At 37.0% G+C, this 25,641-nt stretch overlaps 1 protein-coding gene across 2 annotated transcripts; it reads right to left on the bottom strand.

The window, feature by feature from the left end:
* On the bottom strand, window positions 1–19,313 carry pax3b (paired box 3b). 2 transcript variants are annotated; one of them, XM_079886800.1, is made up of 9 exons: window positions 18,976–19,313; window positions 17,406–17,641; window positions 17,102–17,228; window positions 16,417–16,566; window positions 6,566–6,765; window positions 6,325–6,490; window positions 6,050–6,237; window positions 2,518–2,751; window positions 1–1,127 (listed from the first exon to the last, which is right to left on the bottom strand). In XM_079886800.1, exons 1-9 carry the CDS (start codon window positions 19,058–19,060, stop codon window positions 1,110–1,112), a joined length of 1,404 nt encoding a protein of 467 aa, XP_079742926.1. In that variant the 5' UTR covers window positions 19,061–19,313; the 3' UTR covers window positions 1–1,109. The 2 variants fall into 2 exon arrangements, with proteins under 2 accessions (XP_079742926.1, XP_079742925.1); XM_079886799.1 differs by having other exon boundaries at window positions 2,523–2,751; window positions 18,976–19,312.
* Window positions 19,314–25,641: the final 6,328 nt, after the last annotated feature.

Genomic DNA, 25,641 nt, shown 5'->3' with positions numbered 1-25,641 from the left:
TTGTCAGTATTGTTGAGCATTTTTAATTTTTGACCATCTCATGTATAAGAATAAAAACAACAAGGGGGGTTTTAGTAATTGTGGGGATGGACAAACTTAAATGGCAATCTTAAGCATATCAGATAATATCAAATCAGTAGAAATATATTTACTAAAAATAAAAAAAGTAATTTTGACAGTGCATCTTTCCAACACCACGAATAACAGCACCGCTAAATGAATTATTTTTGAAATGGATAATAAAACAGACAGTATGATATCGAACTCACTTTAAAGCATCTATGCATCTTTTTTGTTCAAAATCAACAACATTTAAAGTCAAAACATCAGTTCTTCTCCAGAAATGTGTTTTTGTCTTACCCTGATTCATTATGGTAAGCCTGTTATAAGTGTTCATATTTTAGACCTGACGGGATGGTTTTCGTAAGAAATTGTGTACATACGTCACTCGCCTGTGTGTCTCGTCATATCTGTAAATAGAGAAAAGTTACACATGTATGGTTTGTGAACTTTCCAATCATCTGTCATTAAAAAAAACTAAAACTTCATTCAAATGTCAAGGAATGTGTTAGGAAAAAGTTCATTGTCGGCTCTAAAATATTTGTCTTTTGTTTACAACGTGGGCAGAGAGCGATGTGTCTGGCATCATGAGAACGGCCGATCTCGTTCAGCGCTCTTGCTTTGGACGGCCGCCGGGGTCAAACACCTCAGTGGCTGCGAATGTCTCGTATGAATGTGGCCATGCATTTCTACTTCTCATATTGCACTTCAACATGTTTTGCAGTAAAATCATACACAAATGTCTCCTTTTTCGTTTTGATTCAACTTGTCTTGTTGTGTTTTCTGGGATTGTGGATAATTCAACTGGAAGGACTTTTGAAGAAGAGTTCAAGGGAATGTTTTAGACAGACAAAAGCCCTTTTGATCTGCCGGCTGTGTGTGTGTGTGTGTGTGTGTGTGCCATCCTGTGGTGTAACAGTTTTATTTATATTGCCAAGTCAAAAAAATTGGATTTCAGTCTATATCTGTGAAAAATCCTAATTCCGGCTTTGAAAATGCAGGACTTTGGGACGGTTGAGTTGCACGACCCGTTCAGGCAATTTCAGGCCTCAGATAATGAAAGGAATCTAGAAGAAAAGAAAAAGAGGATTTTGATGAAAATGTATCAATAAAGTTATATATTTGTTTGAGTAATATAGAGCTTTAGTAATATTTGGTCTGATAATGTTTGAGTTACTCCAGCTGCCGGACTCTAAAAGAAAGCATGTGCCGTTCATTGGACACAGTAATCAGGCTGGCAAACGCTGACCCTCCTCTTCATTAAAGAGCTGCCGTATCTGTGCGACGGCCATTTCATCCGAGCGTAACTGTATGAGCTGACTGTGAGCTGGGATAGTGAGTTAGACAAGAGCAGCTGCTTCTCATCATGATACTGCCACAGGAGATTAGCATCCAACCATGACATTCACACACACGCAAACCCAGTCCAGATATTACAGAATCAGACCTCAGCAAATCACACAGAACTATATCCAAACATCTGATGTGAGCGTGAAGCCTTTTACCCTCTTATTACATGTTCAGGTTCAGAATATCAGGTCACGAACAAACTCACAAAAAAAAATGTGAGTGACGATCACATTTTGGAGATATGCTGTCAGTGTACAGATGACACTGTCACTATCAAGATGATAATGATCGGCATAACGATTATTACTGTAGCAATGTTTTTTTTGTGTCTTGCAGCTGTAAACGGGAAATACACATACTAATTTTGACTAATGAAATATTATAACTTATAATTTTATATTATCATTATACTATATTTGGAGAGTGATTTTGAGATTAAGTGATCGATTGAATGTATTTAAATTTATATATATATATATATATATTATACATACAGTAACATTATTTATAAATTCATCACTAAGCAAATTGAATTTATTTAAATGTGTATATATATTTTTTTTTATTTAAATGTGTATATATATATATATATATATATATATATACACATTTAAATAAATTCAATTTGCTTAGTGATGAATTTATAAATAATGTTATTGATTTTACATTATATATTAAATTGTATAAATATATTATATAAATAGAATAATATATAAATATGTAAATAATTTGTTCAGCTATATAAAATATTTGAATGCCTTTGATATAGAGAATATCTAAAAAAATGTTTTTACAATAATAATTAATAATGTATAATTGTATAATAATCTATAATATATATATATATTAATTATAATAATTTATATATCATAAACAGTGTAAAATTGCTGGTACTGGTGTCAGATTTAAAAAAAAAAAAATTATTAATGTTTTCATTTTTTAATTTATTGAGAAATTGTGCATGCAGGGAAAAGATGGAGGAACACAATCAGCAAATGATGCAAAGAATTGGACACACACCCTCCAGATAATCAAAGCATGTGTGCAAAGTTTCAGCATGTAAATCAAATAAGAAGGTTAAAGTAGGCTGACAGTAATAATAATGACCTTACTTTGTCCATACTGGCTGTACTGGTAGGGGGCGCTGTGCTCTGTGCTGTAGAAGGAGGCCGGGCCGTAGGGCTGAGGACTGGGCAGGTTAGAGAGGACAGGTAGAGTCGACAGGTTCTCGACGCGCTGAGAGCACGAGCTGCTGACGGACACACACGACTCCAGAGACGACAGAGAAAACTCAGCCTGGCTCTGGTGTGTGACTCCAGCTGGGGTTATTAGTCCCATGACCTACAGAGAGAGAGAGAGAGAGACTTCATTCGAATCACACACTATCTGTTCTACATAGTATGTGAGGTTGGGATTAGCGCATTTAAAATGATAAAAGTGCATAGAAAATATTCCGAAGGCCAATTTTTTTTCCAAAATGATCCCATTTGACTAATAATCATACATGGTATTTGTAGAAAAATGGAAAAGGTTCTGGTCATTTTTATCCATGATATAATCAGACATTTCCTTTAACCCTAAAACTCAATGCAATGCAATGCAAAATTCTAAATATGGGGAAAAAACGAATTGAACACAAAAATTCTGTCATATTAATGAGTGTCCTCTAAATGGACAGGTCTTTGGTACAATATGCACAAAATGTAATGTTGGCAGTCAAAGCTGTTTTTGAGAACTGCTGGTATGCAATAATAAAGGACTCGAGACGCTGTTTGTTGCGCCTCTATAGCCGCGACTGTATTGTTTAATATAACACACACACACACACACACACACACACACACACACACACACTTGCATGCAGATATCTGGGTAGATCTATGTGACCTGCAATTGATCAGGCAAAAACAATAATTGAATTTGGGGATTTTTAAATCTGATTCTAGGACTAGAACGGAGCCAGAGGGCAGTATACAGTGTGTGTGTGTGTGTGTGTGTGTGTGTGTGTGTGTGTGTGTGTGTGTGTGTGTGTGTGTGTGTGTGTGTGTACTCATTATTATTTAACCTAGAAAACACTGTGCTGCATTTCAGGAATGTTGCATGTGTGCTCTGGGGAATAAAAGTTCCTGAAGCATAATTGAATCTACCACCAGAATTATGGCCAAAATAAACACACACTCCAGTCGCTGCACCGAATAAGCACCTTAACATAGAAACAGAAAGAGAAAAGCATGTCTCCCAGGCTACAGGATCCTATTACATCAGAGGACACAGTAAACGCAGTACAACACACACACAGACACACGGTCACGCACATGGTCTCGCTTAAACCCTTTCCCAGAGTGACATGTGCCGAATCCGGGATGGAATTCTGTTTCCGAAGCTCTGGAAGATTTTCTCTGCGAGTTTTGGGAAATTTAGCAGGCAACAGAACATTTTTTTGATTTACACTAAATTTACATTCTTCCTGGATACTATTTAAACTAAAAAATTTTATTGAAAATCTGAGTGGTAATCTGGGCAGTGTGAGCATAGATGTGTATTTGTAGATCCCACAATTAGTTTTCCAAGAGGCCACAACATTGCACAGCCATGGTTGTAAAAATCATCTGCTAAAGTCTATTGCAGATATAGATATTCATTCATATGCATAACTTGTGTATAACTTATTATAACTTGCTCTAAAGTAGTCACGGACTAGTGTTCACATCCCCATATGGCGGACGGCTGACTTATAAACGGCCCATAAAAACAGCCGCTAATGATAATTCTATGTATGTTTATCTATGAGTGTTAGACTGTTTTCTAAAGCAGTTTTTGCGTTTAGTAATATTTCCAATCAAATAAAATTAAGTAGCTTTAATTTTTTAACTTTCATTTAATTCACTACAGCTTCAGAAAATACACATTACGTGGGTTTAATATTTAAAATATTTGCTGGTTGTATATACACAGTAAATACAAACATACACATTCATATACATAAAGTACAGATCAAAAGGCTGCATACAATTTATAATAACTGGTTTCTATTGTAATATATTTAAAAATATTATTTATTAAAATGATCAAAGCTGAATTCTCAGCATCTTTACTCCAGTCTTCAGTGTCACATGATCCTTCAGAAATCAGTATAATATGATGATTTGCTGCACAAGAAACATTTCTGATTATTATCAGTGTTGAACAGTTGTGCTGCTTCATATTTTAGTGGAAACCTTGACAGGATTCTTTGATGAATAGAAAGTTCAAAAGAACAGCATTAAGTTGAAATAGAAATCTTTTATAACATTTTCAATGTCTTTACTGTCATTTCTGATCAATTTAATTCAACCTTGCTGAATAAAAGTATTAATTTCTTTCAAAAAAATATATGCAAGACAGCACAGATTGAAAGATCTATCTCAATATCACACTGGGATGCTTTGAATCTTAACAACATTTTTCACGTATTAGTATTCCTACTGTATGGTTGATGACAGCGAGGATGTGAGACTGTAATACATTCACACCCGTCAAACCTGTAATTCACAGCGGACTGTCAGTGTTCTTGACAAACACCCCGTGGAGGAATTGCTGCGCTCCTTTTACAAATGAGAAACATGTGTGGGTCAGTTGTCCGATCTATCACACTGAAGAGGGTGTGTGTGTGTGAGTGTGTGTTCTGTGCTTTGCCTCGCACGGTCCAGTGATAAAGCTAAAGATAACCGAATGAAAAATGGCCCGTGGATGACCCGCGATGGAGGAATTTATCTGCGTAATGCGTCGCCTTGAAGTGTGTAATAGTTTGTACAGAAGCCAGAAGAGTCCATTAAACTGACACTCAACTGTGGGTCAACAGGTGGGATCCACTACACCTCCGCTGAGTCACTCTCAACTGGAGGTTTTTAATGATTTAAGGGCTTCACCAAAAATATAAATAACATTTATCACTTTTGTATGCAGTGGTTTAGGGTTTGAGCTCTATCATGCTGCCAATTACCACAGGAATTAATGTTTCTAGACAGTTTGCTGCTCATAGTGTTTGATTAATTTGTCAGTTAAAACGTTTGTTATTTGAGCTGTAAAGTGTCTAAATTGTCCTTTTGCGGTGGGACTACTTTTCTATGTTGATGAACTTCTGATAATACATTACTGACGTAATTCCTGTGAATGGAGTCAGCTTCACGTGAAAAGCTTAATATAAATCACTCTCTACTTCAGACTTGATAATTAAAATAAGATGAATTTATTTATTATATTATATGAATAAAACATATGTATATAATATTATGTAATATATTATAGATATATTAATATTAAGAATATTATTAAATATTATATATTATAGCATACATGTAATTATATGAATATAATATAATATATTGGTATGTGTGTGAATATCATTTTATTTTAAATGTGTATTTGTGATGCTACACACGTCCATGATAAGTGTGTCACTGTAAAATAAGGGACTTTATTTTATTTAATAATTTAAAATTATTTTTTTCAGACTAGTTAGTATTTAGTAGGTTGCCAGTCTTTGACTGGTTTTACCAATGATGGAATAAGTAAAACCAGTCAAAGACTGGCAACCTACTATAAATACTAACTAAAATAATTTTAAAATGACTAGAAAGTAGTTCTGTGGCTTTATTACCTGAGAAGACAGTCCATTATGATGCGTGATGGAAGAGTTGGCGTGACTGTTATGAGGTCCAAAGGTATCTGAATATCCTGCGTAACCATGGCGACTGGAGAGACAGTAGGAAGCCCCGCCCTCTGGCCCCGCCCCTCCTGAACTCTGATGCGGCGGGAGCGGCTGAGGTCTGTGTACAGTACTCGAATCTGAGAACAGATAGTCACCATTAATGGTTACACAATACATCACAATATATTTTAGGTAAAATTGGAATTTATATATAAAATGTTTACCTTGAGAAAGGCCAGAGGGTTGGTATGGGCTCTCTGACAGCTGATACGGGGAGAGACTGGACATAGCCGGATGTGAAAACCCACCAGGGATCAGGTGATTGAATGCCATGATCTGATTGGCTCCCGCTTGCTTCCTCCAACGAGCTCGTCTATTACTGAACCACACCTGAGAAAAGACAAACATGAAACAGTTCATATGGAATTTTTAATTCTGTCTGTTCGTTTTGAGGTGTATTTGTACCTGTACTCGTGCCTCTGAGAGTTTAGCTCTCTGAGCGAGCTCTTCTCTGGTGTAGATATCAGGGTAATGTGTGCGTTCAAAAGCTCTCTCCAGCTCCTCCAGCTGTTCGGCCGTGAATGTTGTTCGACTGCGCCGCTGTTTCCTTTTCAGCGGCAGATCGGGCTCAGATTCCACCTCTGAACCTTCATCAGATGGACTCGCTGAAACACATGCAAAGTATGCAAAGAATAGAGAATTTGTTATTAGATTATTTAGAAATTTATTTAAAGGGGTCATGGCATGAGAAATCAAATTTGCTTTGTTCTTTTGACATATAAGAGGTCTTTGAACCATTAAAACATAAAACATCCAGCAAGTTTAACCAGTCCTAATTAATCAGTCCCACTCCGAGCGGGATTCGAACGGGATTCGGGAGGCGGGTGCGCTAACAAGGACGCTAAAGACCGCAGTCTCTAACTCGCCTCTTGAGATCATGGGATTGAGGTTTACACGCACAGTTCATAATGGCCTACATCCGTTACAATCACGCCCCTAAACCTCACTCCCATCCGGGTCACGGCACCAAATGTAAGGAATAGTTACACATCATCCCACCATAGGCCCCGCCCACTGGCATTCTGTCACTTAAACGGCTGACATTTGCCTACACTTGATGTGAGTGTTGCGTCAAAAGCAAATAGAATCCATTATAATCACTGGCACTGTCTACACTGGGTCCAGTATACAGATGCGTGTTCAGTTTCTGACATACTCCACGCACTTGAGTCTATCGACAACAAGACAAATGGAAGAATGAAACAGCGATCACTTTGAAGCGTCCAGTTTAAACAGCTTGTTTGTGTCTGTGTAGAGACTTCAGAAGGATTCCAGCATCAGAAACAAGTGGATGGTTCATTTTATCGCATCAGAGGATTACATATTTGTTCGGAGCATTTTGATTTGTAAATGAGTTATAGTGTGATGGAGAATTCACAAAGAAACTTTTGTTGACAGCAGCTAACTTTACTGGTTCTGACAGCAGATGCATCACTACAATCTCATAATTATTTGTCTGTAAATTATGTTTTTTCACATATGTTTTTTTTGTGCATATATTTATACAATTTTTACATGTTGTAAAATGTTATAAAATTGTTTAGAAAATTATAAATTATATAATTTTCTACAATTTTCTAATGTGTAATAAAAACTAATTAAACATAAATATTTTAATTGGATTGTGTTTTTTACTATTTTGGAAACAACAGAGGTTTATGGTAAATCGCCTTTTATACAATCATATAAAGTCGTCGACCTACAAAATATACAAATACAAACAAGCAGAGGCACAAAAGACATTCCTCAACTGGCAGAACTACAAAACAAACATGCTTTAGTAGCTTTTTCTCATTTTTATTGCTGTAGCGCTTTTATGAGGGAGAATTTGATGAGCTTCTTCACATCTTTTCTTGAAAGACTTCAGAGCCAGGCTTATTTCTGCGTCACAGTAATTCATTGTCTGTTTTTTATCTGTCATTTTGCCTCAGTAACTAAAAAACCAAAGTGCAACAGTCAATAAAACACAATTAGAGAGAGCTGCAGGAGGGAACATAAAATGCGAAAAAAAACTGTCCTTTTAAGGACAGGAACAGGATGTTTTTAAACAGGATGAAAGAGAAATACAGAGGAGAAAAGAAAGAAGCAACGCGCTGGATGATCATAATATTTAATGGAAAATAAGAGGAAAAACCTATAAAAGAAAACAATTAATAAATCAAACCTGATACATGTCTTCGTAAAACAAAGTTAAAGTTGAAATGTTTTTCTTGTTTTAAACAGAAATCAGCCATTGTACCTATGAGGACTCATCGAGAACTATGGGAAATTCCTACGATTTCACAGGGATTTGGCTTAGGGAACGCTGAACTCTGTGGAAAACTGTTCATCAGCCTGGAATGACTTCACAACAACACATGCCAAAAGGAGAAGCTGGTAACTATATATTCATGGGGCTGGAATTAAAAGAGATTCATATTTATATAATTTATAATCTTCAGACATTGATCTATTAGTCAATCTCTCTCTCTCTTTCTCTCTTTCTCCTTCTCTCTTCCCCTCAGTCTTTGTTGGATTGATTTGCACGCTCCATCTGTGGAATCCGTCACGACGGCCAGGGCTCTCAGTGGAGGCCGTCACCTGCCCTGGAGGGGGTGGAAGGGGCATACAGAAGGCCAAAGGTGGGTGTGTGTGGGGCAAAAAGGGAAAAGGCTGGGCCAGGGCTAAATCTCTTCAAAAACCCATTCAGCACAGAAGCACCTGAAACTTCAGATCTGGATGCGGACACAGATAATTCAAAGATCTGAAATCCACTCAAATCTGATTCTGATCCATCCATTCAAGGAATGAGAGCTGAATAATGAGTCGTACAGGGTTTACTAGTTCTGTGCACTCGCATAAATAGGCATGAAGACTGATCGGTCCTTTACAGGCAATCTGCAGGCAATCACATCATTACCACACGGCACAAGCTGATTGGCCTGGATGAGATTGCTTGCTTAACATTTAAATAGTCTGGTTCATTGTTTCCTCTGAAACCCTCCACCTCCCCCAGCTCCACCTGCCTAGATGTATGTATGTCTATTTAAGCAGCAGCAGCAAATCTTACATGCTCACAGCAGTGTTTCTGTGTATCTATTAGCAGTAGCAAGTCCATACTTGCTCTGCAGCAATAATCATCAGCAGCAGGAGCATTGCAGATCTCGTCCGACAATACAGAACACATTAACATTGCCATATTCATCAACATGCTAAAACTATTCTGAGAGCTGTCATGATTGAAATAACTCTGAAGAGAATTTTTATTTTGTTTGACATTTTGTTTTGTTTTGTTTTGTTTTCTGTATATGTGCAAATATACAAGATTCTGTTTTCCATAAAATAAAAGTATGGTGATTTAAGCTGTGAAAACTGGTAAGTGGAGATATTTAACACTTAAATTTAGTTTTGGGGTGTAACCTAATGTATTTAAAATTAGAATATCAACTTTTTGATGATATTCTAATTTTATGACCAGCACCTGTATATATATATATATATATATATATATATATATACAGTATATACTGTTGGTATACACTAGGTGGTGATCAAACCAGCTGCGTTTTTCTGTGCTGTTTTTAATTTAATTTTTTAAATATGTTTGTAAATGTATATTCACATAAATGTAAATATACCCTAGACATTATTGATATCAAACAGCGTTCTCACATCACCTGTCCTAAAGTGATTGCAATGTGGCAAACTGGAAAAATGCAGTCACAAATGAGATTTGACACCAGAAGAGAAGATTATCAGTGAACAATCATTTTGATCAGTTTTTCACACAAATCTATTGTATGACTTGAAATATTGCGCACAAGTTGCATGAACTGCTTTTATGATACTTTTATGGTGCTTTTTGTCATTTTAGGAGCACTTTTTTGTGTCAAAATGTTCATTTTTGACATCTGATCATCTGGTTGAAAATAAGTAAGCACTTGCAGTTTTATATTTTTGCTGAGTGAACGAGAATCAATGCAAGTGAATAAACAGAAGGAAAGAGCAAACAGTAAACACAGGTTTAATTCAGGCAGAAGAAAACAGACCGCAGGTTTCTAAACACACCAAAAACCCAAGCGTCATGGAAATGGAACCACTGGACAATCTAGAGATATTCTGCCTTCTGTAAATACACAAGAGTGTGTGTTTGCCTTTGCATGTGTGTGTGTGTTTCAGGTCTTTGGCATGTAAAGTTAGCGTGTAGTGCAAACGAGTATGTGTTTTAAGGTCTTGCTTAGATATTTTAGCCCTCCACTATGTAAACGGTGCGGTCACTAAAAGCATCTCCAAAGTTTCTTTTCAGCTCTGGGCCCTCGTCGCTTAAATTCAATATTTGGAGGCGAAACATCACCCCGAGCACATTTACCTCGTGCGTCCATGCACACAAAATCCACCTAATACCGTGGGACGGCAAATGCATAAGCACTTGCCCTTCTTATGAAACCTTTATGAAAATAAGACTTAATATCCTAAGTAATTTTCCCTCTAAAGTAAATGCATCTTAATTTAAGAACGTTTAGATTTTTGGAATGGGAAACAAGACAAAAGTACTGAGGAAGAAAATCCTCTTAGCTTAACTTCTATGGCAAGCGGCAGAGGTCCAAGATAAAACCATATGTGCGTGTGTAGAGCTCTGAGTTTGTGTTTTGGTGTGTGTTCCTCTGATTCTCTTGGGGGCAGGTAATGAAGAGGGCTAATTGAGCCAATGACATGCCCCCTCGCCATCAAAAACGGCCCAAAAAGAAAGACAAAGAGGGGAACAAAAGAAAGCTTGGGAACAAATGCAGCGTCTCGAAGAGGGGAGAGCGAGGCGGGTTCGTTTCAGCGCCGAGGCCGGCTGAGTGACTGCCCGACTACATTAAGCAGTACATAGAGAACTAACAGATGCCGGAGACAGAAAGGATGAGTGACAGCTCGTGGGCCCATCTGCCCCCCAGCGTTTAGGAACAGAGAGAAACAGAGGGAGGACTTGACTTGCTAAAGAGCAACTGTGACCCTCGCAGCTGCCCTCAAACAACCACACGTTTCAGCTCTGAGCCAAATGTGCTCTTCGTCTGTTTAGCCTCTTTTTCTTTGCTTTTTTGGTTGTGTGACTTATGTAAAAGAAGCTAGTGTGTATGCAACGATAAACATTTCGAACAGTGGTATGGTGCACGCTATGGCCTCATCACATGGCACGTTTAATTTGGCCACTGGCATCAAGTTATCAATTATATGATTATTTTGCAGCTTGAATCCAAGTTTGTGTAGAAATGCATTGACTGCGGTTCAAAAGCAAGGGTGGATATTCAGCAAGGTTGCATTAAATTGATAAAAAAGTGACAGTATCCTAACAAAAATATGAAGCAGCGCATGTTTTCAACATTGATAATAATAATAAATGTTTCTTGAGCAGCAAATATACTGATTTCTGAAGGATCATGTGACACTGAAGACTGGAGTAATGATGATGAAAATTCAGCTTTGATCACAGGAATAAATTACATTTTTAAATATATTCAAATAGAAAACAGTTGTTCTAAATTGTAATAATATTTCACAATTTTACCGTTTTTAACTTGTATTTTTGATCAAATAAATGCAGCCTTGGGGAACATGAGAGATTTTTTTTTTTTTTTTTTTTTTTTTTTCACAAACATTAAAAATCAAACCAACTCCAAACTTTTGAATGGCAGTGTGTGTCAGTCCGGTCAAATAATGAGTCAAGAAAAAGACTGTTGTTAATACATTACTTCACACTGGAGATGGAGTGCATTGTAGGATATAGTATTCCATGCGGTGTGTATATTGCACATTTTGGCAATTCATTTTGTGCTCACAGAAAATGTGCATACTATGAACAGATTGTAAGATTAGTATGCTATTGCAAACATAGTCAGTGTTTTATGCTAAAGGGAATAGGAGTTAAAACAGGAAGTAGTCACCTGCCTTTCTAAACATACACCAATGTGACCTTTGCTCCCTGGAGGTCAAACGCCAGTGACCTCAAACTGCTCTGTTTACCAATTGAAAACACATATTCAGACTGTGTTTGCTGACTGTCTCCTATAAGTATTCACTACTTAAAACAAGTTTTTCTTAGCAAATTGAGAAGGAAACTGCACTTTGTGATTCAGTGAGTTGATTCATATTTGATAATAGGTTCAGTTATCAACTATCCAATAAATAGCAGCCGTCCTGAACTCTCTCTGTTGTTTTCGTGCTGTCTGTGTTATAACTCACACACACACACTGTAATTTTGCCTTCAGGGCCTGAACACAAGCAGACACGGATTCCTAAGTCTGCTGACCCTGACACTGCACACTGGACACAATGGAGACAGTTTGGTTTGGGGGGTTTCCCCGCATTGTCCATCTCACTGTAATCCTTTCACTGTCTGTCTCTCTTTTTATCAGAAAAGGAAACAATGTATGCATTAATATCTCAAATAAGATAAAAATGTTACTCTGTAATCCATAATTGATACAAGCAATCAAGCAGTTGAGATTTTCTATATCGTATATAGGCCTGTATGTTTATGGATGCGGATAAAGTTGGAGATACTTATATATCCAATAATACAGTTCACATATTTGCAATGATATAAACAGTCATGCAGCCGAGATTTGCTATATAATATATAGCTTTATGTGAGTATACTGTTTTTATGCAGGTAAAGTATCTTTGGACCACACAGAACATCATAGCAACCGGCAACCAACCATTTCTCAAGTACTTAAACAACATCAGGCCTTAATGAACATCACTTTTCAATGCTGTTTTCAGTCCAGGCTTTGTCTTGCCAATTTGGTCTGGACGAAGTTTCCTTCTTTAGGTCTTCCTGGTGGTGCATTTGTGTTTTTGTGCTTGTGTGCATGTGCTTGTGTTCGCTTCGGCTTTCAGAGTAAATTACGAGCCGCTGACTGCACACTCCATGGTGCCACACAAACCATCCCGCGCTGGGCCAGTTGGCACTGTTTGTGAATGCATGTGTACGTGTGTGTGCATCCATGCATGTGTTTGCATGTTTGTGCATGTGCATATGTTTGGCGGTGTGTGCATATGTGGGTATTAAAGGAGTGTCAATCATTTTACACTTTTTAAAGTAGCGTTTTATATTCTGGTCATATTTACATGCATCAACTCCAATATAATACAATGCTTTATCCCAGCTAACAGGGAACTTTGGCTAATGTTCTGGCAAGGTTCTCTGGTTACACTTTATTTTAAGGTGTCACTGTTACAATGTAATTATATATTTAAGTACAGAGTAATATTAATTAACAACATGTACTTACTATAGGGTTAGGGTAGGATTAGGGTTTGGTTGAGGGTTAGTTGCATGTAATTATGCATAATTTACTGTTATTAAGTATACATGTAACATATGTAACAAGGACACTGTAAAATAAAGTGTTACAGGTTCTCTTAAATTTCCAAACAAACATTCTTCCAGTAAAGTTAATAGGACGTTCATTCAAAGTTATCTGGTCTTTAATTATGCTCTCAAAAATCATTAATGGAGCTTAATTTTAGTTGCACGCTTTCGTAAACGTTGTTCCAGAGAACATTCAAAAGTAACATTCCCAGAATATTTGCAAAATTATAAAATGGAACTGTTAATGTTCACACAACCAAGATAATAAATTTCCCTCCCCGCACACACGCCAACATCTTTGAGTCTTTAAGATGAAATATGGAGCCAGTATGAAGGAAAGGGTTCAGGAATCAAGCTGCTGCCTGTTCAAAAGAAGGGTGTAAAGACTGAACTCAACTTGCCTGTCTGTGTCTCCCACAGAAGGAGGGGCGATGGTGGGAATGGAACGGACAGACAACGGCCCACAGATATTAACCGAAAATGCGCCGCGGGCCAAGAGAGGTAGAACGGGGCATGGGGAGGACGGAGGAGAAAAAGAGCGAGGCGTGTTTGACTCACTGGCCAGATGAAAGTGAAGTTCAAATAAAGAGCCTGATTTAATCGGCTCGGGCAACTCGTCTTTCTCGGATCGCGAGACGGGCAGAGCGTGACGGACGGGCTTTGTGGAGGCGCGCATGACGAGAGGCTCGCCCCCATTGTGACTGACGCTCCGGGCCATGAAGGAACAGCCGAGGAGAACACTGGTCCCTATTGACCGAAATAGCCTTTAATAAACTCCCGTCGCCATTAAGTGTGACACTGCATCCCGATCAGTATTATTTAGGGAGCTGAAGTGGTGTTAGCAGGGCATTGGTGGCAGTCAAATAACGTTCACCTTAATTAGTCACGCAGAGATAGGCTGTTAGCTCATTAAATATCATTATAGAACAGCAAAACATCAGTCACTCCAGCTGTTGGCTTCATCCAGAAGGCAAAAATAGACACTTTTACTCTATTTTTTAGGCCTCTTTGAACAATAAATGGTACAGCTGTCCTGTCCTCTTAACAATTCATGTGTTGTCATATTTTAATAAGTCTGTTTTAATCATTTCTCCTTCAGAGTTCCACAGAAGACAAAAGTCAGAAGTTTGGAATGACATGAGGGGGAGTAAATTATGACACTTTTCTTTTTCTTTTTTCTCCCAAATATGACCAAATATAATTTTTAGCATACACATTTAATTTTTTATTATTTTAAGTGAAATGCTGAACTCACAGAATGAATCTATCATTGCAGCCACAATAAACATCCTCTTTCCAGATTTCCCATGTTTAACTCGTTCTGTGGTTTTTGTCTCCCACTCTCTTCATGCCTGTTGCCATAATATTTGTCAATTTATAAATTATTACTTAATCTAACTCATTTTAATAAAAATAAATGATTGAATGGATTAGAAGAAATATTACAAATGAATACACATTTCTGTTATTTCTGTACACTACCAATCGAATGTTTGGACTACTTAATGTTTATTTTGAATATTTCCACATTTTAGAATGATACAGTAAAGTCATCAATACTATGAAACAACACAAATGGAAATATGATAATTATGCATTGTTCAAGGAATTAAATTGTATAGAATCCAGCTCTACACATTGTGGACTTTCTCTCATGGGGTGCTATTAACACTGTTGAAGAATTCCACATATGTATTCTGGACACTTGTTGTGTCTGTCAATTTAAAAAAAAAAAATGTTTTGCTGAGAAAGGCACAATTTTATTTACATTTACTTTTTAATAATTTAGCAGACACTTTTATCCAAAGCGACTTACAAATGAGAGCAATAGAAGCAATCAAACTAATAATAGTGCAACAATATGCAAGTGCCATGACCAGTCCCAGTTAGTCTAGCACAGTACACGTAGCAAGATTTTTTTTATCATTTAAATTATAAATGATTTTTTTTATTTAATTTTTTTTTATACATATTAATGTACAACACTTTTTAAAAGTTTTTTCAAGCACATTTTGAAAAAACCCTGTAGAGACTGATAGTGTAATTTATGTCTTTTGTAACTGGCTGACCAATACCAAGTGATGGAAACCTGTAACGGTTGTAATCACCATTATAGGCCCTAAATTGTTCAAGCTATTTTCTAAAAACATTCATCAACTCACACATTAGTAAACGGAAACTCAAGCATGCTTAGTTGATGGACGAGAACCAATGAGGTTCATTCTCGTGTTACGCAGCACGTTTGAGCTTCAGCAAGAGCCAATGAGGTTCATTCTCGTGTTACACACGTTTGAGCTTCAGCAAGAGCCAATGAGGTTCATTCTCGTGTTACACACGTTTGAGCTTCAGCAAGAGCCAATGAGGGTCATTCTCGTGTGTTACGCAGCACGTTTGAGCTTCAGCAAGAGCCAATGAGGTTCATTCTCGTGTTACGCAACACGTTTGAGCTTCAGCAAGAGCCAATGAGGGTCATTCTCGTGTTACGCAGCACGTTTGAGCTTCAGCAAGAGCCAATGAGGGTCATTCTCGTGTTACACACGTTTGAGCTTCAGCAAGAGCCAATGAGGGTCATTCTCGTGTGTTACGCAGCACGTTTGAGCTTCAGCAAGAACCAATGAGGTTCATTCTTGTGTTACGCATCACGTTTGAGCTTCAGCAAGAGCCAATGAGGTTCATTCTCGTGTTACGCAGCACATTTGAGCTTCAGCAAGAACCAATGAGGTTCATTCTTGTGTGCGATCTCTTTATGAACTTTTTGAAGTGTCAAATTGTCAGTTGTGTAGCTGTCAATGGAGGGACAGAAATCTCTTCAAAAAGATCTTCATTTTTGTTCCGAAAAATTAACGAAATTATTTAAATTTTTGGGTGAACTAACCCTTTTAAGTTGGCTATAAAAAGTATGTAGGATCCACTCACATCTGTCAGCTAGAATCCCCTCGATACTGTGTCCGCTCCTGCGGGCGATTTCTTCTTGCTCACGCTTTTCGATGTCCTCTTCATCCTCCTCCTCCTCCTCGTCACCTCTCCCACCATATCTGCCTCTCATGATGCGGCTTAGTGAACTCACTGAACAAGAGTTGAACAGAATGTTATGACAATGATGATAATTGTTGTAAATGTTTTTTGTTTTTTTTCAATAAAAACGTTGAACAGAATGTGTAAATGCTCTTATTATGTTTTCTTTTTACATATAAATAAACATTTTAACAACGTTCACAAACGTTTCAGTAACCACAAAAGTTAGACAACAAATTAACCAGGGTGAGTAATGAAGTATTTGTGGTAACTAAACTGTTGAAAACAGTTCAGCAACTTGAGCAATTAAACGCTCGCGAACAGAAATCGTATTCGAGCGAACATTGACAAAACATAGCCTAAATATTGTCATTGTTTATTTCTCTATTTTTTAATTTTTTTATTATAGATTAAATAAATTTAAAAAAAAAAACTTTTTTATTTTTAGCCCTACGTCTTTGAGATAGCCTAGTTGACGGCTAACCTGATGAAATAACCTAAATCTACCTAACATAAAAGTATACCTAACATAAATAATTCGCACACTTTCCTTCGTGTAGCCTATTTAATTATGTTTATCCCATACCTGATGGTACGTTGTCCCGGTCACAAATTCCCTCTTTGAGCAGTTTATCCCGAATTTCCCAACTGAATATTCCGGGATTTTCCCGTTTATATTCCTCAACGCGCTTCTCCACATCTGGAGATGTAGTCTGTTAAAAATAATATAAAAATAAAAAAACAGTCAACAATGTGCCTGATTCAGTTCAAAGACTCTCGTTATGTCATAATGTCAGCGCTAAGCTTTCGGTCGACCAGTTGCTTTGAGTTTGCTCACAAAACTCCTGCGCGCCAGCTGTAATAGATGAATCCGCACTTCAGGGCCTCACCTTGGATTTACTACCGCCGATTGCTCCAGGCCGGATGGATCCAGTCTCCTGATACCGGCACAGAATTTTGGAGACGCATCCGTGAGAGACTCTGAGCTGGCGGGATATCATGCACGGCCGGATCCCGTGATGGGCCATCTCCACTATCTTGTGCCGAATGTGGTTCGGGAGAGGCCGGCCGTTGATGAAAACTCCTCCGAGCTGGTTGACTCGACCCTGACCCATCGGAGTTGAAACTGCATCGAAGCAAACTCAAATGATGTCAGAGACGGTCATCGAAGTATGCACAAACATGATTGAAAAACTTATTTATGCTGTAGTTATCCCTAATCAACTGAAGTGTGCTAGGAAGAGCCTATAGGCGCCATGCATGTGCATTTAATTCCCTGACATAATTCGTATTGCCTTAAAAACACATCAGTGTAATTGTTTTAAAGTGTAAGGGGTTACACTTTACACTTTAAGTGTTACAGTGTAATTTTGCATGTAAGTAGGCTAGTGTGTAATACTAATTAACTACATGTAGCCTACTTACTACAAGGTTATGGTTAGGAATAGGGGTTGGTTTAGGGTTAGTTGCGTGTAATTATTCGTAATTTATAGTTATTACTACAGTAACTACATGTAACGTGTAACAAGACCACTAAATGTGTCACCGTTTTAGGTCAAATTAAAACGGTGCAAATTGGCTACAATCAAAATAGCTTTTCCATGCTATTTTGAATTGCATTCGAATTTAGTTCAATAAAACAAAATAGAAATGTCAGAAAATATGTGAAAAAGTTAAATGGAAACAAATCTGTTGTTGATGATGAAAACAAATAAAAATAATTATTCCAATTAAATATGTTCATAGCCAGAACTTTACCTTATACTGTACAACTTTTGGTTACATTTTATTTGGTAACACTTTATTTTACAGTGTCATTGTTATATGTTACATAGTTGCCTTAGTAATAACCCTCATCCTAACCTTAACATGTAGTTAGCCTACTTAATATTACTCTGTACTTAAATGTATAATTACAGTGTAACAAAGACTCCTTAAAATAAAGAGTAACCACTTTATTTTAAGTGTCTTTGTTACATTGTATGTGTTTAGGGATAGTTGCATGTAATTATGCATAATTTATAGTTATTACTACAGTAACATGTAACAAGGACACTAAAATAAAGTGTTACCATGTTAATAAAAATAAGTGTTAATAAAGTGGTTTAGAGTAACAGAAATCAACACATTGGTCTGAAGAACCGAATGTACTAATCTAACATCAGCTATTGTTTCTAAATAAGAAGGGTTATTTGCTCATCGAACCACTGAAGAACATTTCTTTTTATTTATTTTTATTTTTATAATTAGGCTACATAATTCAATTTAGGCTTTTAATATTGTAACAAAATATGTGTAGGCTATGTTAACAAACGTTTAATATCTAAATTAAAAACATTTAGAAAAATAACATCATGCAACCCCAATTCCAAAAATAGTTTACATTTGACCTCAAATTTCTACTATTAAAATAAATAATTTTAATGTGCTTTGTTTTTAATGTAGGCTAATGTATTTTACCCTCCATAGGGAAGCCAGTGCGGGGATAGTTTTGAGAGAGAGATGGACGCATCATCCTGGGAACGGTCCCTGCCAAGCCGTTCATTGTTGACTAAAAGTGCACTTCAGGCAAACCACCAGGGCTTAAAGATGCATGTAAATATTCCACGATCAAAAAACAAAAACAAAAATATAAGCTCCAGTGATCTTTTTGTATCCCTCAAGGAAATTAGAAAGTAGAGGATGGAATGAAAAGTTATCAATCAGATGCAGCCTCTCCACGTTTGTGGTCCTTTGGTTGTTCTCATTATGTGAGGAGAATTATAATCGCCGCGTTATTGTTATTAGCAGACGTTTGGGATGAGCGCGAGTTCTCAAACTACTGAGACATTCATTAGTTTACAGAGACCTCCTTGTCTATTACTCGAAGAGCGCGTTCTGATTGGTCCACAGGATTCCGTAACCGAGAGCTGATTGGTCGAAGATGTACACTTTTGCTTTCTGAGCGTTCCAAAGTGGACTTTGAAGATATTTAAGCGACTTACAGCTAATAGATGTATGACTAAATTCTACAAAAAATATTAGACTATTTTAAAAACAGTAATATATATATATATATATATATATATATGTATATATATATATATATAGAGAGAGAGAGAGAGAGAGAGAGAGAGATATATCTTTTTTTTCATTTTATATTAAATCAATCTCGTAACATGACTTATTATAACGTATTTTAAAGAGAAATTCAGAATGAAGCAATTTAAATAAAAAGTTATTCATGATTGACTGATTTAACTCTCTCAGTTCTCTCTCTCTCTCTCTCTCTCTCTCTCTCTCTCTCTCTCTCTCTCTCTCTCTCTCTCTCTCTCTCCCTTTCTCTCACACACACACACACACAGTGACTTCAATGACATGTGGCTCTTTTGTTGGACTAAAAAGAAACTTCAAATGTTTTCTTTCTGCCTGCGCGCGGGGACAATGGGGCGCACGCGGGAGGGAAACACGCGTGGGAAACGGGGGTCCTTTCACGTGCAAAACACTCGATTATTCTCTCTTACTTAAAAAGTTAAATCAACGGCAAATAGCCTGGACCCTGGAGACACCGACCCAACTATTTAATGGAGAAGTTAACAATGAATGCGTGTGTGTGCGTGTTTGTTAATGAGTTTCTAGTCGATGGCATTAATGGCATTATTTCACTATTATTGCTATTGCATTATTTTCCTGTCAGATATTTTCATTTTAAATGTATCTCCTTATGCTAGCTGTAAGTCGTCTTATAGTTCTACATTTACACAGGCTGAATAAGCACCATAAATATCGAGAATTAATAGAACATCTGACGTATAGACATATCGTTGACTCTGAAAATATGAAGATTCCAAATAGAACCAAATGGATAAATAGGAGAATGTTTAAAACACAAATAACACAGAATATTATGCATTTATTTTTTACTTTCATTTTGAAAAGTCTAATAAATTAATATGATGGAAAAAAATATTAAGATGTTTCTTGAGAATACTTGTCGGGTTCCTAAGGGTTTATTCAGTATTAAAGTTCAGAAACTTCAGATGATTGGTTGTAAAGGAGAGCGTGGGGAACAGGCAGGGGAATGATGCGTGTTTCAGTCTTTTGAAACACCGGATCCGCGTGTCGAATCCATTTTTGGAGAACAGATCTCGAGCAGTGCGCTCTGATGAGAGCATAATTAGGGTCAAATATCCGTATTCTCTTTTAGCAAATAGAGTCCAAATAATTCGAATCGGTTTTGAAATATATGCATAATGGAAGACAAAAAAAAAAAAAAAAAAGTTTTATGTAACTGAGATCTCCCTACAACATAACCTGATGTTGAGTGTGCTGGTCGAAACTGGCATTAAAATTAGACTTGCCAGTTTTTTTTTAGAGAATGAAAAAGTAAAAACCTGTAAAAGAATGTTCACACACACACACACCATTTGACCATATAATGAACTTCTTGAACAGTGCATGCCTATGTTGTTTGTGTCATCTGTCTTGTGATCTATCTTGTCCATCCTGGAAGGTCACCAGCCTTTTAACCTCAATTAGATGAGGTTCCCTGAGAGAAAACGTAAATCCTCTCCAAAGACAACTTTAGAATAAAATCATCTGTCCTGCATTTACTGCCACAAGCATCCCGGAGCTCCAGGCTAGAGAACACATGAGGGGAACGTCTTTGAGATACCCTACTGAGACACTTAGCCAGGTACTAAACATGTATCATTCATTGTCATGTTATATAATAATAATAATCATCATCATAAATAGTGGTGAGTAGAATTTTTTACTGTACATTGCACACACATGCAGTGATTTCAGGTTGTAAAATCATATAAATTTCATGACGACAGCCATTTTCTGCATTTTTCTCATTTATTAGCCAACCGAGAGGTGAGTTCTTGTATGTAAACAGAAAAATTTCAATGTGCAAATACAATTCAAACAGGTTTCACAACAATTATTGAGGCTTAATAGTAAAAACACACATTTCCTAATCTATAATAAACATATCACGGAGTATATAAGGGCTGTGTACATAGCCCATGACCCTATAGTGTTACTAAGAGGGCTGGAGTGCATTAAGGGAAGTATAGTCGTCCCAGGCAGTAACACTGGGTTCAGGAAAGTGCCTTGAAGTCACTGGGCGAGTGTGTGCGGGACAAACGGACATACATGAGTGCACATCACTTCAGGCCTGATCGTCCAGACAGTCACAGCCATAGCGGTTTACTACGAGAACGAGGGGGGGGGGGGGGGGGGGGTCACACTCAATAGTATGGAAATATCATTGTTTACAGTTTGGTCATGATTTCTGTAAGTTATAAGTTCACACGTTTCCTTTTCAGGCTCACATCTATGACGCATCCGGACCAGGACAGAGTACAAGAGCATCTTCTCTCCTTATCCTCATCCCTGTTGAAAAGACCAGCACGGATTGAGTTTTGGTTCCCAGTACGGGATGCTGGTGTGTCCCTTCCAGGCTTCTTAGACTTCCTTGGTCCACCAGCTTCACAAAACTCTGCTTTCCCTCGATAGACCAGCACTAATTAGCAGTTTATCATCATATTATTATTATTCTGTTCAAAAGTTTGGGATTGGTGAGATTTATTTTTGAAAAAATCTGTCATGTTTACTAAGGCTACACTTATATAATCAAAAATAAAGTAAAACAGTACTATTGTGAATTTTGTTTTTTTACAATTCACAATCACTGTTTTTATTCGAATACATTTTAAAATGCAATGCATTCATGTGATCAAATCTCTTCACATTTTCTCCATTCCTTCAGTGTTACATGACCTACATGAAATCATTCAAATATGATGATTTGTTAATTTTTTTCAGGATTTTTTGATGAATATAATGTTCAGGTACAGCATTAAGTATCTTTGTAACATTATAAATGTCTTTACTGTCACATTTGATCAATTAAATGCATCCTTGCTGAATAAAAGTATTATTATAAAAGTAAAACTTACTGACCCCAAACTTTTGAAAAGTGTGTGTATTTGGTCTTTTCAGCAGGGATAACAATAGGGATGAAAATAGGCAGTAAAAGAAGTAAATCAAGGCCATTGTGTAAATTATACATGACATATATTTTGCCGGACAGAATGGCAGGAGGAGCTGTGAAGCTGGTGACTATAACACACTGCACTGCACACATCCTGTACAAGTGTTGAATGGAACGGCACAGTTTACAGCAGCTAAATGCTGTTTACCTCTTTAACACTCAGGAACATAACCTTTGCATGTCTACATCACTGCTGCAATGATTCATATACCCCCACATTCATTTTTATAAACCTTCCTTACAAAAAATGTAAGCAAAACCTCACATTACTACACACAAATGACTGAATCACTACACTTGTCCACCAGCAGAGGGCAGACCTGTTTTGATCCATCACATTTGCCTACAACAACAGCACAACTTTATCAAATATCAAAGAGTAAGCTTCTATAAAATTCACTTAAATGCATCCTATTAAAATGCTCAATTACTTAAATAAATAAATCAATAAATAAAAAGGAAAGGCACATAAGAGCTAATTTAAAGAAATAGTTCAATGATAATGATTTACCCACACTCATGTTTGTTGTTGTCCTTTTTTGGAGCTTGATAGTTTGTTAATATTTCTCCTTTTGTTTTTCACAGATAAGGTGACAGGATTCAGGAATGACATGAGGGTGAGTAAATGATAGATTTAACATTTTTGGGTGAACTGTCCCCTTAAAGAGAATGTGGTTTGTTTTCCATTTGAAAGAGAAAGGCCTTAAAGCTGCGGTCACATTAGCGAAATTTCGTGTGGAAAAAAAGAGTGTGTAGTGTCAATAGGGTAAAGATGTATGAAGCACAGCTCACACAGAAGTCACTTTGAAACAAAGCACCTTTCTGAAGGTCAGCGACCAACCGAATTCAGACGACCAACTTTAATGAGCGAATTCTAGGGAACTTTTTCGCCCTCACGCAAAACAATTGTATATGGTAAGCTTGTTTCCGTCACAGAATAAAAATGAAACACTTTTTTTTTCCAGAATTGTGTGATATAAACTCGAAATCGTGAGTTATAAAGTCAGAATTGTAAGATATAAACTCGAAATCGTGAGTTATAAAGTCCGAATTGTGAGAAATAAACTTGCAATTGCGAGAAAAAAAGTAAGAATTGCGAGATATAAACTTGCAGTTGCGAGAAAAAAAGTAAGATTTGCATGATTCAAAAGTAAGAATTGCAGCTTTCTATCATGCAATACTGAGGAAAAAAGTCAGAATTGCAAAGACGTAAACTCGCAATTGTGAGAAAAAAATGTACGAATCGCAATTAAGAAAAAAGTAGGCTAAGAATTGCGACTTTATATCACGCAATTTTGAGAAGAAGAAAAAAATGTCAGAATTGCGACATAAGCTCGCAATTGCGAGAAAAAAGTCAGAATTGTTCAAGAAAAAGTCGCAATTACATTTTTTTTTATTCAGTGGCGGAAACAAGCTTGTATGCGATCGCGTGGACTCCGAATGGAATGAGCCAGCGAAATTTCGCCAAACAACGGTAAATGTGACCGCACCTTTAATAGAAGGAAATACATAAGTTAAGGGCATCAAGTGTCTATAATCATCGTCATAAAACCATTAAGTCTAAAACGAGCTGAACGATATTCAGTAGCCTAGGCTATAATGCCTAGTTAGAATGTGTTTAACACTGAAGTTAACAAGCCACGGTTAGCTGGATGAATATATCAGTTTGTGACATCAAGACAAATGACCTATGGGAGAGATGCAACATTTCATAAGTGGGTCAGTAAACGCTCGAAAGCACCTCTTGGCTGCAGTCCCAGTGTGTGAGTCTTCAGCATTGATTTCTCTATCGCTGCATCCTGTCTCTGCAAGGACACAGCAAAACTTAAGCTGCTCCTCAGGTGTCAGATTCCTGTCTGCTTCATCCGCTGTGCACGTCTTTCTAACACATCTCACACAGAGATAGAGCTTTTCACCAACACTTTTTACATCAAGCATCATCATATCAAATACCCTTCATAAATTACTGATTTGTCATTGCTTAATGTAGAAATGGAAAATCGGCAGTACTGATTTGATTAACAAGGAAGCTTTTGTCAGGCGAAGATTGACCTTCTTTTCCAAGCAGAGTTCAGTAGGCCCTATCTAGTGTTCGTTTAACATCATGCAGCTTGTTTACTTCTATACTCGGTACTGCGCATCACAGGTTTCTGTGGTACAAAACTCAGATGAACGACTTGATAAAGTGAGTACTAAGGTAAATGCATCGTGACGCTACGCACATTAAAAGCACACGCAGACGATAGCAAAAAGAGATTGTCAGTTAGTCGTCAAATAACACGGTTTCACCGTGGTAGATGCATAGGTGAAGCGAGAACAAAGAGGTGGTATAAAATTCACAATTTCCATAGTAAAGCTATTGATCCATAAGAACAGAGGTCTACTTTTTCAAAGACTGAATAGCATATATGATAAAGCGAGTGGATTGCAACACCCAATGGCGATTTTGAGATTATCTTCCGATTACGGTCTGCTTGCTCGACTCACAGAAATGTTACTTATCTACCAGATTTTGGTAGTGAATTTTCAGTGCATAAAATGTCAAATGTACATCTCATTTGATATGGGTTGGGTCCAAAAGTCTGAGACCACACTGAAAATTTAATATATCCCTAATAGCACACATACATCTCGGAGACGTCTATTTGATGTGCATGTTTTCATCTGCAATACGTCTCTAAGACATTTCCTGTCAGATGTTAAGTAGACATTTAGAAAACGTCTTTAAGATGTTTATGATTTAGACTGTATGTAAAACTGACTTTTTAAAGATGTTTATAAGATGCAGCAGATACTTTCCAAATGAACTGCTCTTAAACAAATTAATCTTGGAGACGTACTTGTGCTATATTATTTTGGACATAAACACTGATTTGGAGAAAAAAATATGACAAAATATGTTAGAAATTTAACGATTCTGCATCTAGATCGCTAAGCAGATTTGTGACACTGACCCATTTTTAGATTAAACTTTGTGCTCACGTTTGCTGATAATATAATAAAGTAGTACATTCCTGTATAGCTCAAAAAGTCGAGCATGGCGTTAGCAACGGCAAGGTCATGCTCAGTTCCCAGGGAAAGCA

This window comes from Squalius cephalus, assembly GCF_949319135.1.
Source record: "Squalius cephalus genome assembly, chromosome: 11".
NCBI lineage: Eukaryota > Metazoa > Chordata > Actinopteri > Cypriniformes > Leuciscidae > Squalius > Squalius cephalus.
This window is presented reverse-complemented; position numbering and strand designations above follow the sequence as displayed.